Source organism: Gracilinanus agilis, chromosome 6, assembly GCF_016433145.1.
Source record: "Gracilinanus agilis isolate LMUSP501 chromosome 6, AgileGrace, whole genome shotgun sequence".
NCBI classification, from domain to species: domain Eukaryota; kingdom Metazoa; phylum Chordata; class Mammalia; order Didelphimorphia; family Didelphidae; genus Gracilinanus; species Gracilinanus agilis.
This window is the reverse complement of record NC_058135.1, coordinates 249857258-249872929: the sequence shown is the minus strand read 5'-3', so window position 1 is coordinate 249872929 and position 15672 is coordinate 249857258. Positions and strand designations below refer to the sequence as shown.

The window sequence follows — 15672 nt, the reverse complement described above, 5'->3', positions numbered from 1 at the left end:
AAAATCAGTCTGATCTCTCCACAATATACTTCACAGGTAATAAATCCTAAATTAAAGAAGAATTGTGATGAAAAAACATTGTTGTTGGGGACAAGAGAGTAAGCTTACTGTTATTCTATGGAGAGAGAATATAATATAGAAGAAAGGTTATGTGACTTGGCATCACTGAATTTGGGTTCCAGTCCTGCTTCTTAGGTTTACTTTGTATAATGACATCAGGCAAGACGTTTGACCATGGGTCAGAGCCTATGCCTTCTGTTTGCCTCAGTATGCTATCCAAAAAAATAGAAACATAAGTGAATAGAGTGTTGGTTCTGGAGTCAGGAAGACTCCTCTTCTCGAGTTTAAATCTGACCTCAGATACTTACTAGCTGTGTAATCTTGGGCAAGTCACTTAACCCTGTTGGCTTCAGTTTCCTCATCTATAAAGTGAGCTGGAGAAGGACATGGTAAATCACTCCATTATCTTTGTCAAGACAATCCCAAATGGAGTCATGAAGAGTCAGACACAACTGAAAAATGACTGAACAACACCCAAACCCTCATAGAATCATAAATTAAAAGATCAAAGAGATCTTGAAGGCCATCAAGTCCATCCCCTTTATTTTATGAATGATGAAACTGAATCAGAATCAGAGGTTATTAAGCACTTTCTATGTGCCAGACACTGTGCTAAATGCTTGAAATAAAAATACAATTAGAAAGCCAATTTTTACCCTCATGTCCCTTACATTCAATGGAGGAAAGACCATATCCTGAAAGGAGATGAAAAGAAAGAGGATAGAGAAGAATGTATCAGGTCACCCAGCCTGGACAGAAATGTGTGAGCTTCACAGGGTCACCCAAGTGTCCAGGGCAAAATCTTAAAGCATGACTTCCTAGTTCCAAGTTCAGCACCCTAAGTTCTAAACCACACTCTCCCTCTACTTGTAAAGTCTTTCTTTGTAGAAATGTGAATTATAATGAACAATTCTACTTGGATTTTAGCCTGAGGAAATTATGATAATGTGGTGAATCTAAGTTGTGATTCACATATCCTTCCCTTTCCCAAACTGGAAATAGTTTTGAAGGCTATTCTAAGAAATGATGGTCTCTGTTCTTCTCATAAACTTTGATCTACACTATCATCTTCTCTGCCAAGAGTTAGGACTCTAAAGGGAGAAAATAATTCAGTCACAGAAAGTGCCTAAATCTCTTCTTCTAGGGTCACTTGGCTGGATCCTGAAAGTCATACTGGGGAAGAAGTTCTGTACAATCCTTTGAACTGGAGGCAATAAGTATTATTATCACCACTTTGCTGATGAAGACAGGATTTTAGGTTACCCAGTTTCTCCAGTTAGTAAATGTGGACTTACTTGATCTAGTTCCAAATATAGTAATTTTCCTTTATACCATCTTTCCCAGAGCTAGTGGCCCAAGTTCCTGAATCCCAGTTGGGTATTCTTTCTACCATATAGCAACAAACATGGAATGATTTATAACGTTGAGAATAATCCTGAAAGGACTGGAATCGACATGAATAAGTTTCTATGGAGGTGCAACAGAAGGTAGATCTGGGGATACCTATTCCATGAACTGTTATCCAGAAATAGTAGATTTGTATAAGTTTTGCTTGAAAACTTTGGAATGAGAGGCTCAGAAATCTGGAGGAGGGCAAGTCAGAGAAAAGTGAGGAAAAGGAGGGAGGAATACAAGTCAATCTATGCCACAGTTTTTTCTAGAACAAACTCTGGCCATTCACTTCGTGGAATAAGTGGATAGAATGTTGGACCTAGAGTCAGAAAAACATAGGTTCGAATCCCACCTCAGATATTTACTAACTGTGAGATTCTGGGTAAGTCAATCTCTTGGCCTCTCTCATCATCTATTAAAAAAAAAGTATTCCAGGTTTGAAGTAAGGATAGAACAAGGTAATATTTATTAAGCATCTTGCAAATCTTAAAGTGTTATAAAATGCAATCTATCATTATTGTTAATTGTTAATAATGATGACTACATGGAAGTAATGTTTGCAGAACTTTAAATGGCAGTATGAGACTTCTGGAAACAGTCTCTCTCCTTTTTCATCATCAAGTGCTGGAGTTGGAATCAGAAAGAATGAGATTCGTATCTCACTTCAGACACGACTTTTGTACTCCTGGGAAAGTGGCTTGGCTTCCCTCAACCTCAATTTCCATGGTAGTGCCATGGTCTGGATAGTGGGAGCCTTAGCTATAGTCTTGTTTCTAGGACAAGTATATTTTCGATCATTATCACTGTCACCCCCCCACCCCCATCCCCCAACTCTACACCTGCTGTGTCAGGCTCCAATCTTCTCCCATCTTCACTGAGATTGGCCCCTCGAGGCATTTGTCACCTGAGTGTCCTTAGAGCAGCTGGGTGGCAAAATCCACCCAATCTCCCAGGATATGCTTTTGTCTGAACCTGGTTATCTAATAGTGAAGTGGTGGGTTATTAATAATCGGTCTGAATTGCTTAATAACTTGAATTGCTGGGAAGTTTGAACTTTGTTTCCCTTCATTTTTCACTCACCACAGGTGTGATGAGGTCCTTCAGAGCATGAGCTCTGACGCAGAGACTTCCTCCCTGCTCCCTCTTACAATTTTGGCAGGACAAAGTAAATCACACAGGATGAACTGCTATGGATGGCTTGTGGTCCACAACACGCATTGTTGTTTGTTATTTTGTTTTGATCATTTCTGAGTCTTCGTGACCCCATTTGGGATTGTCTTGGCTAAGATACTGTAGTGCTTTGTCGTTTCATCTAGGTCACCGTATAGATGAGGAAACTGAGGCAGACAAGGGTAAGTCACTTGCCTCAGGTCACAGAGCTAATAAGTGTCTAAAACTGGATTCAAACTCAGGAAAATGAGTCTTCCTGAGTCAAGCCCAGCGCTCTCTCTACTGTGCCACCTAGCATTATACATTCCATTCCATTATATTCTCTATCCCCCTGAACTTGTATCCAGACATTTCTATTTCTATCAAGGCATCATCATTCTTTCAATTACCCAGATTTACAACCTACCATCCTTGACTCAAGAAGTTGATGATTTTTTTTTAATTTAAAAAAAATCTCTGCATTTCCCCCCCCTCTTTTCTCCACTCATAGACATTGCCCTGGCGTAAGTTCAAATGACCTTTTATCTGGCTCACACAGCCAGTATTTATGAGTCAAGACTTGAATCCAAGATCTTTTAATGCTTAACCTGGCCCTTTGTTCAACCTGCCATGTTTCCCATCCTATTTCTCTCATTATAAAACAACCAACCAACCTTTTTGGAGTCCAAGTTACATTCAAATAACTTTGTCTGATTTTTGTAATATTTTTATGTTGTCCTTTACATAGCACTATACGTACTTCCATCCTAAAGGAGTGCATGTGGCTATAATTTTCACATTATTCATCGAATAAACCCCTGAATCAGATACAATTTACAGGTTGGCATCTATCTCTCTCTGTGTAGTTCCATTCCCAATTTGACTTCTGTTAGCTGCTGGTGAGAGATTATGAATTCTGGATGTCTTTTCAACTATAAACTGAGTGAATGTTAGTGAGCTTATCTTTCATTAGTCATGGACAAGGTTTTTCCATACCAATAACTACAAAATACTTGTAGTTAGAGGACCCAAGAATTAATTCCAGCCCTGCCACTTACCAGCTGTGTGATTTGGGACAAGCCGTTTCCCTAGCGTGGGCCTCAGTTTCCTGCTCTATAAAATGAAGGTGTTGGGTGAGATGACCTCTTAGGTTTCTTCCTTTGGCTCTGAAATTTGAAGTAATTTTAGGGTTTTGCAACAAAACCATAATGAAGTGTCTTTGGGGCTGGTTCTTGATATTACATTCACCTCTGAGGAATTGGGGGGATTGGTTGTGGCAACTTCTTCCTGAGGATTCTGGTCATTTTCAGGAGGAATCTAGAACACCTGCATAAAACCAGGCCTCACCCAAATGACTTGGGGTAACTGTTTTTATCTTTATCTTTATTTCTGGAGATATGCAACAGGACACTTAGGCTAGAGAGAGGTTAATTGTATCAGTTCAAAAAATCTAGAAAAACCTGTTGTATTTTAAAGGTTAAGATCTACAAGTCAAAATAGCTATTTTATTTTCCATAGGTTCTTGGAATGGCATTAGAAATGCTGCTGTCCCTTAGGGGCTCCATAGAATAGAAGCTTTCTTGAGGTCACCTTAGGATTCTCTGCCTTCTTCTGGGAAAAGCATCCAGGCTCTCTAAATTGTTCTCCATTCCACCATTAGAAACAGTGTGGTCCAGAGAAAATATGAATAAGAGTCACAGGACACATATTCAAATCCTGATTCTGATTCTTAATACCTATGTGATAATGGAGAAATCACTCTACCCTTGGAGGACTAGAGACTCAGTTTCTTCGTCTCTATAATGAAAGGGCCAGTCTCAATTCACACTGAGGTCCCTTCTAACTCTAAACCTATGACCTCTGGAAGCCAGAGATCTATTTGTGAGGGGGTATTTTACCTCCTGGTACATATTTTTCTCTAGGGGATGCTTTGATGAGCAAATGCCAGAAGGTCTAGCATACTCTGGGGCTTTAATTGGTACATATTTATAATAATAACTCACATTTATAGAGATTTAAGACTTGGGCTCAGAGGATCATAGATTTGGAGCTAGAAAGGTCCTCAGAGGTCAACTAGTCCAACCTTCTCATTTTACAAATTAGGAGATAGAGATTTGTGGAGATTAAATGTCTTACCCAAGGTCACTCAGGTACAAGTGGTTGAAATAGGATATGAGGTCTTTTCTTCTAATGCTCTTGTGAGATAAATAGCATAAAGATTATTATCAGTTTTGTTACTGGAAAATGGATGTTAAGAGAGATTAAGTAAAATATGTATAGACAACCATCTAGCTAGGAACTGTCAGAGCTGGAATTCAAACCTAGATATCTTGAACCTCAAATTTAGTACTGTGTGCCATTCTGTCTTCCCATTTATAATTCTGTAGCTCTCTTTTCTCATGCCATTCAACCTTGTCACACTCATCTATATATACACAGATACTCACTTCTTCCAATCTCCATCGGTCAAAAAGTTTATTATATTTTCCTGGACGTCCTGAAAACCTATAAAGAGACAATTTCCAATTCATTAGAATTCATTGGGGATTCAATAGAGGCTACCTCTAAAAAAAGAAGAAATAGAGATTAAAGAAAAAAGCTTATTGGCAAAAAATACTCCCCAAATGTTTTATTTTGGCTTTGTTTGTATCGATCAATCAATAAACCAACATCTAATTATAGTTATATTACAAATAACAGTAGTAACAGTAACAGCAACAACAAGACTAGCTTCTAGCTGGATATGTTGTGTATCTGGTGATATTATAGGCATTCATTAAACAAATAACAATGAACAATTCAATTCCTGCTTGCAAGGATGAACACGAAGAAAGACTCAAGAATGGAAAACAGTATACATATTTAAGACTTCATGATTTCCAATTCGAAGTACTGGCTTACCCCTGACGCAAATAGGGCATTTTATTAAAGAAAAGAAAATGGCATTTTTTGGAGGGGTAATGGTGAGAGAAGGGGGAGGAAAGAGACTTTTGCTTTGGCAAAAACCACTGAGTATCTGGAGGTGACTTACCTTCCCAAGAAAAATGCAATGTAGAAGATGGAGCTGTTCAAGTTGACAAACTGAAACAGGAACATCTTCAGGGCATAGCTGTTCTCCCATTCCAATTCTGTTCGAGGCTGTTCTAAAAGGAATAGCAGAGGAGGGGTTACATATACTAATCATGCCATATGTCACATGTTAGAATTCTCTTCATCATCATTCAATTAAAAGGGGCCTTCAAAGCCAATTAGTTGAACTCTCAAGTGAGGTATAAATCACTTTGAAGGCACCCCTAGTGGGTAATCTTCCAGCCTCTACCTGAATAACCAATGACTGGTGATCTAAAACATCTTGGTATAACATTGGGTCACTCTCATTGTTATCTATAGTCTACTCATTTTATTTATTTATTTTATTTATTTGGTCTATGCATGTGATTTTATCAATGTGGGGAACTGCTGGTATGGAAGCTCCTTCCACTGATATAGATTATCACCTCTTTGGTAACTTATACTATTAGAAAATTCCCTGGACATTGAGAAGTTAAGAGATTTGCCCATTGTCACAAAACCAATATATGTCAAAGGGAGAACTTAACTCAAGTCATCTTGACTCCAAGACTAGCTCTCTACCCAGTTCATATTGCCTTTAGTTTAAAAAAAACCTGAATAAACATAAAAAATATCATGCCTATATGCAAATATCAGAAAAAAGTGAATTCTATGTAATATTAAAATTTTCTACTGTATATATTTTGCTTTTAAAACAGACATGTGTGCATATATTAATTCAATATGTTAATTTCAAAGCTATCCTGTTTTTCTGTGCTTCTTTCCAAACCTTAATATCTTTATACTGAACCAAAATCTGCTTTCTGGTAATTTCTATCTACTGTACCACTGAGCATAACAAGTCTAATTCTTTTTCATGTGATAATCTTTCAAATATGTGAAGCCTCCATGTTCCTTTCCCTAAATTGCTTCAGCAGTGGTCCACAGACCATAAAAAGAAAGAAACAACCAAACAAAAAATTTTTCTCCTTCAGGAAGAAAGTGAATTTTAAACCTATTTGTTACATTTTCCTTAAGGCAACTTTTAAGCAAATATCCTTGGTTTTGTAGCTCTTTCTTGGAAGAATTCTAGCATCAATGATCTCAGAAAATGAGTTTACTATTAAATATTTATCTATCACCCTTTGTAGGTATACAGGTTACCATCCTACTAAAGCTCTATCCTTTTCAGAACATCAGCTAAATAGGAAAGGCCTTACAATAAGAAGTCCAACAGACTATTATTTTTTTTGGGGAGGAAATTTCAATTTTCCTTCTCTGCATGCGCTAAGGAAAAATCCACTATGAGCATTATGATAGGCCCAAGATCAGCCAATCACAGATTTAGAAACTGATGACTATTATGAAACTAATTAGAAAGAAAGAAAGAAAGGAAGGAAGAAAGAGAGGAAGGAAGGAAGGAAGGATAAGAAAGGAAGAAAGGATAAAAGGAAGAAAGAAGAAGGAAGAAAGAAAGAGAGAAAGAAAAATGAATGAAAGAAAACTGGATTCAAGTCTCAACTTTGACAAGTCCTGGCTCTATGACCCTGAGCAATTCATTAGACTTCTAAGTGCCCCAGGCAACTCTAAGACTGGAAATTGCTGAGTAGAAGCTGGTATGCAATGCTAGAAGGATTTTCATTATTGTTAGTAAAAAATTGCCAGTAAAATTCCAGATCTAGTTTCTCTCAAAAATTGTTTTTCTTTTTAAAATCAGCATTTAAAACACAAGAAAGCAAAAAAATCCACATAGAGAAGCTCGCTAAATTTGAACTCAAGTGGCTTCATCTCAAATTCTTTCTCTACTCATGTACAAAGATCAAAACACTGATCTCTATGAGTCTCATTTTCCTCAAGTATAAAATAATAGGCTTGAATAAAATGACTTGAGGGGTCCCCTTTAGTTATCAATCCTCTGAACCAAAAGCTTAAGCGTATAATACTCTACCCTCTATATTTAGCACAGCTCTGTTAAAGAGTATAGGTGTGTTTTATGCAGTATCATCAATCTTCACAGGGCTTTTTCAGTGGAAAGAATTGAAGGTGAAAGGTTAACTATCAGTAAAACTGGAGGTTCTTAGCATCTATTTCTACTGGCTGCCTCAGGTGGGGAGGAGAGAAGGTGGGGAATAAATGTGGTTTTCTTTTATCTAACATAAAGAAGTTCATCTAGATCTAGTACTAAAAGTCTTTCTGGAAATTATGTAATTTTGTTTCTCTGATGCTAGTGGAAGGCATTGTGCCATAATGGATGGGGAGCAATTCTCAAAGTCAGAAGTCATCTCGGTTCAAATCTCACCTCTATTGCTCACTAGTTGTGGGAACATGTGTAAATAGCTTCAAATTTATCTCTTTCAGAATGGGGAAGGAAATACCTATAGTAGTTGAACTCACAGGTTGTATCAAGTAAGATAATATAGGGAATCTTCAAAGAAGATATACATATATACACAGGCATATGTACATATTTTACATATAAATATTTTACTGACATATAAGTAAAACATTAATATTTTATATATAAACAATGTATACATTATATATACATATAATCTATCTATGCACTTGGGACAGTTAGGTAGCACAGTTGATAAAGCACTAGGCTTTGAATCAGAAAGATTAACTTCATGAGTTCAAATAGAGCCTCAGACACTTACTAGCTATGTGACCCTGGGCAAGTCACTTAACCCTGTTTGCCTTAGTTTCCTCATATGTAAAATGAGCTAGAAAAGGAAATGGCAAAGCACTCCAATATCTCTGCCAAAAAAACCCCAATGAGGTGGCAAAAATAGTCAAAAGTGACTGAAAAGCAAACGAAAAACAATATCTGCTCACACCTCTATATATGCATAAAGGCATATACATATATGTGCACATATGTATACATACTTATATATACATGCATGCTCATTCTATACAATGTATTTGAAAAATATATATATTACAAATATAAACATCAATAAAATATTTAAAAGATGAAAGAATATCATCCCAGGAGTCGAGTCTTGAATTTTAGTGATAGTTGGGTTGACTAATTTCCGTGACCTTTGAAAAATAATCCATTTCCCTTCTCTGAGATTCTCTGTCCTTACTTGAGGGAGGTGGAGGTTATCTAAAGATGTTTCAGGTCTAGACTTATAATTCAAAGATTTTATTTATTTATTTATTTAGAATATTTTTCCATGGTTACATAATTCACGATTCCCCTTCCTGAAGCTGACAAGCAATTCCACTGGGTTATACATGTATCATTGTTCAAAACCTGTTTCCAATTTTATTCACATTTGTAGTAGAGTGATCTTTTAACATCAAAACCCTAATCATTTCCCCATCAAACTATGTGATTGATTGTATGTTTTTCTTCTGCATTTCTGCTCCCACAGTTCTTTCATAGGATGTGGATAGCGTTCCTTCTCATAAGCTCCTCCAGATTGTTCTGGGTCATTGCTGCTAGTAGAAAATTCTATTATGTTCAATTGTGCCATAATGTATCAGTCTCTGTGTACAATGTTCTCCTGACTCTGCTCCTTTCACTCTTTCTTTTCCTTTGGCCCTCTCTTTAAAAAGTTTGCCCATCACTGCCCTACACCAAGATAAACTCACTCCTTTCACATCAATTCCTGGAGGTCATTCAAATTCACATGGAATTCCTCCAGTTTGTTATTGCTTTGAGCACAATAGTATTCCATCACTAGCATATACCACAATTTGTTTAGCCATTCCCTAGTGCAGGGATACCCCTCTTTTTTTTGACACCACAAAGTGTGCGGCTATAGATATTTTTGTACAAGTCTTTTTCCTTATTATCTCATTAATATTATCTCATATCCATTTCCTTATTATATTACCCAGCAGTGGTATGGCTGGATCAGAGGGCAGGCAGTCTTTTAAAGTCCTTTGAGCATAGTTCCAAATTAACCCCCCAGAATGGTTGGATCAGTTTACAACTCTACCAGCAATGCATTAATGTCCCAATTTTGTCACATGCCCTCCAACATTTATCACTTTTTCTTTGCTGTCATATTGGCCAATCTACTAGGTATGAGGTGGTAACTCAGAGTTATTTTGATTTGCATTTCTCTAATCAAAATGAATTTGGAACACTTTTTTCATGCAATTATTGATAGTTTTGATTTCTTCATGTGAAAACTGCCTATTCATGTCTCTTGACCATTTTGTCAATTGGGCAATGACTTTTTTTTTTTTTTTTGGTAAATTTGACTTAGTTCCTTATATATTTGGGAAATTAAACCTTTGTCAGAGAGTTTTGTTATAAAAATTCTCCCCAGTTTGTTGCTTTTCTTCTAATTTTGGTTGCATTGGTTTTGTTTGTATGAAAACTTTTTAATTTGATATAATCAAAATCAATTTATTTTACATTTTGTAATATTCTCTATCTCTTGCTTGGTCTTAAATTCTTTCCTTTCCCACAGACTTGACAGGTATAGTCTTCTATGTTCACCTAACTTATTCATGATTTCACTCCTTATATTTAAGTCATTTACCCTTTTTGAATTTATCTTGTAGGGCAGTGATGGGCAAACTTTTTAAAGAGGGGGCCAAAGGAAAAGAAATGCTCATCTGTCAGCCTGTTTCTAAGACAACTCTTTCGAAGTTTCATTGTATTGTATCATACTCATTGTATTCATAAGATTAGGAATAATGTCACTGGCTGGATAGAACATTTCAGGGGGCCACATCTTGGCTTTGGGCCATAGTTTCCCCATCACTGGTAGGGTGTAAGATGTTGATCTAAACCTACTTTTCCCCATACTGTTTTCCAATTTTCCCAGCAGTTTTTGTCAGATAGTGAGTTCCTGACCCAAAAGCTGGGATCTTTGGGTTTATTGAACACTAGCTTGCTGAGGTCATTTATCCCAAGTCTGTTCTATTGACCATCCCTTAGCCAGTACCATGTTGTTTTGATGACCACTGCTTTATAGTACAGTTTAAGATCTGGTACTGCTAGGCCCCCAGCCTTCATATTTTTTTTTGTTCTTTCCTTTGATATCCTTGATGTTTTGTTCCTCCAGATGAACTTTGTTATAATTTTTTCTATTTCTATAAAAAAGGTTTTTTTGGTAGTTTGATAGGTATGGCACTGAATAAGTAGATTAATTTTGGTAGGATTGTCATTTTTATTATATTTACTTGTCCTACCCATGAACAATTAATGTTTTTCCAATTATTTAGATATGGTTTTAATTATGTGAAAAGTGTTTTGTAGCTGTGTTCATATAATTCTGGTGTTTGTCCTGTCAGATAGATTCCTAAATATTTTACATTGTCTAGAGTGATTTTAAAAGGAGTTTATTTTTCTGACTCGCTGCTGAATTTTGTTGGAAATACACAGCAATGCTGATGATTTATGTTTATCTTGTACTCTGCAGATTCTAAGATTTTTAAGAGCTGGCTAATAAGTACCTTTGTTTTCTGACTCATCCTACTCTAAAATGGCTGGGATTCTTATTTCACTGTTTTTTTTTTTGGTCTTTTTATTTAGTTTTAAATGTAATACATTATATGAGAATTATTTAAAATACTCATGGAAGGGAATGTATTTAGTTTTAAACATAACATATTACATAATGATTATTTAAAATACTCATGAAAAAGAATATTTGAGTGAGTCATTGGCAGAAAGCTGAGGTTCAAGAGAGAAGAGTTTGCCACTTTCACTGGCATCTGTGACTTTCATAATCCTTGAGGATAGAGGAGATGTCCATGGATTGTGAGAACAGAGTAGCTTTACTCTTCCTCAAGGAGTCCTCAAAATAGTATTGATGATCCATGTCAGGTGCTGTTATCAGGACACCCGGACCCAGATCATGCTCTTATTTTCCATTGCAGAATTAGAAAAAAAGCCACTTTCTAAAGAAGATAAAAGCTGGGTTCACAAGCTTCAATCATTCAATCAAGAAGCATTTATAGTGAGATCACTTTGTCCTCTATAACAGAATAACTATGGTTGCTAAATAACTCTGACCTGTTAAGAAGGGCTTAGCTTCATAAGGCCCATTATTTGGAAAAAAAAAAAAAAAAAGAATGACCTACAAGGATGAAGCAAAAACTGATTGTTGTTTATGTCAGAAAGCAAAAATCTTTCCCTCTCACTCAAGAGAAAATAACTCTAGAGAATGAATTTAAGCTTTGATTCCTTTATCCTTTCCAGATTTTAAAAAGAAAAACAAAAGTTTGGGGTCAAAAAATGCAAAAAATATTCTTTCAACTGAGTGTCATCCATTGAAGGTGAAACTAACCCAGAGTAGGCCTGGAATCATCAGATTATTAGCTAGCCAAAACTGGGTGGAACTAATTGTTATTGCAGGAACTTTATCTATTCTTTTATGATTCTGGAGTATATGGGTTCTTTGAATTAATCTATATAATCTTCACCCTGGGGCACAAATCCCATGGAACCATAAAATCTGACTGGGCTATTCCATCCTCCTACCCCAGGAGTGAAGGGAGGGAATTGTAACGTTTTTTAAAAAAAGTTCCTGAGTTTTGACTAACTTATAATTTAATCATTCTAACCCCATACACCTCTGACTTATAAAATAAGTATTTATCTAGTGCCTACTATGTGCTTGGCACCACGATAGGTACTTTTCCTTAAACAAAAACTTACAAATGTTATCTTATTTAATATTCACAATAACTTATCAGGTAAGTGTTTTTAACTTCCTAGCAACTGACAGAATCTTTAAGATTCTAACTTGTAGAACAGTAATTTTTCTGCATTGGAGAAGGTGGGGCAAGGGAAATTTAAATATTTAGATTTAAATATTTTTATAAATTTAGTTATAACTATAATAATATAATTATATTAAATACAGAATTTGTTTTAATATGCATATAATACATTCCTTATAAATTAATATATAATACATTTATAAGTCAATATACTATATAATATAAATGTAGAAATAATATATTATATTAATGAATATATAATAATTATGATAATTATCATATAATTATAAAATATAAATTTAAATATATTTAAATAGTGCCTACTATACATTAGGCACTGTGCTTAGTTGTGTTTTTTTTCCCCAGATAATTGAAGCTTACAACAACCATGAAAGGCATTCATTTTTATGATTTCCATTTTACAGTTGGGGAAATTGAGGTAAACAAAAGTTAAACAACTGGCCCAGGGCCATATAGCAAGTGTCTGAGGTTAGAATTAGGCCCCAGTGCTCCATCCATTGAGCCAACAACTAGCTCTCTCCTACCTAATGAAATTATATTTGCAAAGCCTTAGCACCTCTTTTACCCAGGAGATGCTATAAAAATGCTTAGTCCTTTCTCCCTTCCCTGTCTTCTGTGCATATCTGCTCCTGTTTTGCAATTTAGAAATCTTAAAGAATTTATCTGAGGTACTAGGAAGTTAAATGATTGGCCAACATCATGCCTCTCCACTATGCCTTGAAAAGTACATCAGGGAACCCAAATGGCTGTGAGATATTCTATATGGTCATGTTTAATCATGAGGTCCAGAAATACAAGAAATCTAGTCCCATCTCTTACCCTTATCAATTGATTACATTCGACAACACTTAAGTGTTTACAGGGCAATGTGATTATTGCAAAGATGGGGAAAAACATTGAGAAATGATGAAACTGAGATAAAAAAAATGATCAAGGTGATAACAGCACCAGAGTCAAGAATGCCCCAATACTTCTAAAAGAGATGAGGGAATTGGAAACACCCAGGGACTAGGCTGAGCTTCCATGGTGAATGTTTGATCCCATCTTACTCTCTTCCACTGAATTCCTCCTTTGCTGCTTTTGCAGGAGGCTAAAGTCCTCAAACTGGATTTGGAACATCCTTACTAGAGAAACAAAATGAGCTGATGCTGAGGTTCTATGACCAATATCTAAAAGAGGTTTTCAAGTAGATTTCTCTAGAACTTAATAATCAAATCAAAATGTCCTCATAATTAAAAAAAAGTACACCACTCTTCATTCTGTCAAACTGTTGATTGTCAATACAGTAATAACAAAGTTCTTACCTAAATTGGTGAGGAAAAAAGCCACTTTTTCATAGACCTGCAATTAAAAGAGAGAACCAGCATTAATAATGGTTAATAATCTGTGTTTTATTTACTGGGGGAAAGACCAGATTTTATATTGAAAAAAGGAAAGTCTTAAAACATTTTAAATAAAACATTTTCAATCAAGATGACAAAGTAGAAGTTTAAATTGCTAGAATATTTTCTTGACACGGCATTTCATAAAATATGTATAGGATGATTCTTAGAAGAGTTGGGGCAACACTGAATTTCTTTTTCTTTCTTTTATTTTTTTAAAATACCATTTAAAATGCATTTTTATTTGTAATGGATTTATGGATATTTATGTGTAACATGAATGTTCTGTTACTCGGCTTTAAAATGGGAATAATAATATCTGCACTAACAATTTCATGGGGCCATTTTGAGAAAAGTGCTTTATAAACCCTGAAATGTTATATATTTATAGCAACACTGAATTTCTAAACCAGAATAGCTTTTAACAGGTCATTAAAAGAGTTGTAAAAAAAATAAACCATGAGCACATCTCACATTTCCTCAATGTGGATCCTTTGATTTCAGTTTTCTAGTGCATACAATGTGCTAAGCATTTTACAAATATTTCATACATCAATAGTTCAAAGGAATTTTGAGAGATGGAATTTTTTCTAGGACTAGAATGCCCTTTTTTTCCCCTCCTAATTTCTACCTGTTGACATTTTATTCCTCCTTCAAGATTCAACTCAAATTCTCCCTACTTTAGGTGACCTGTTTCTAGGCCTGCAGTTAAACGTCATTTCTCCCTTCATTGATCTTAATTTTCTGTAATGTATAAATCCGAAAACAAATTTTTAACTAATAAAATTGTAAATTAATAAATAAAATAATTTTTTATAAATACAACAAATCATATATACATATCTTATTATGTTATATATATAGAAAATAAAAATAAATGATAACAAAAGCACACACACAACCAGCCTAAAGGTTTCCAACATGCCAAATGGACCTACTGTTATGGGAGGACATATGGGCAAGAGTTATATAATCAGAGGAGAAATGGGTTGAGATCTGAACCCTTGAAAGGAATACCATTATTTTTTTGTCATTAGACCTTGGACTGAAAGCTAGAAGTGACTTTAGAGATCATCTAGTCCAAATCCTTATTTCATAGCTGAAGAAAGTGAGACCCAATAAAGTTAAATTACTTTTCTAGGTTCACACAGAGAGGAGATTTTGAATCCAGGTTCTCTGACAACAAGGACAGTGTTATTTCCAGGCTTTCATTCTGATCTCATCCTTGAGGGTGCAATGAATAATTAATATTTATAAAAAGCTTAGTACAATGCCTGGCACAAAGTACAGCTTTAATAACAAGCCTGCCTTGGGAATCTATTTGCCAAGACAAACACAGGAATTATATGAACACAATTACAAAAAACTCTTCACAGAAATAAAATGAGATCTAAATAATTGGAAAAACATTAATTGCTCATGGGTAGGCAGAGCTAATATAATAAAAATGGCAATCCTACCTAAATAAATTTGTTTATTCAGTGTCATACCAAACTACCAAAAAACTACTTTAAAGAACTAGAAAAAATAACAACATAGTTCATCTGGAAGAAAAAATATCAAGAATATCAAAGGAACTAATTAAAAAATATGAAGGATGGTGGTCTAGTAGTCCCAGATCTTAAATTGTACTATAAAGTACTAATCAATATATACAAATAATACAAAACAATCTGGTACTGGATAAGAAATAGAAAGGTGGATCAATGGATGAGACAAGGTAAATGACCTTAGCAAGCTAATGTTTGATAAACCAAAAGATCACAGTTTGGGGGGTAAGAACTCACTATTTGACAAAAATTACTGGGGAGGGGGCAGCTGGGTAGCTCAGTGGAGTGAGAGTCAGGCCTAGAGACAGGAGGTCCTAGGTTCAAACCCGGCCTCAGCCACTTCCCAGCTGTGTGACCCTGGGCAAGTCACT

The 15672-nt window shown here is 35.4% G+C and overlaps 1 protein-coding gene across 1 annotated transcript in view; it reads right to left on the bottom strand.

Annotated features, from left to right (window-relative positions):
• The window catches only part of ANO3 (anoctamin 3), a 575082-nt gene that overhangs the window by 22859 nt on the left and 536551 nt on the right, over nt 1-15672 (bottom strand). Inside the window, exons 16-18 of the mRNA XM_044681841.1 lie at nt 13674-13710; nt 5633-5744; nt 5049-5106 (exon numbers count right to left, since the gene is read on the bottom strand). Coding sequence (XP_044537776.1) covers nt 5049-5106; nt 5633-5744; nt 13674-13710 — 207 coding nt within the window. The remainder of the gene's footprint in view (nt 1-5048; nt 5107-5632; nt 5745-13673; nt 13711-15672) is intronic.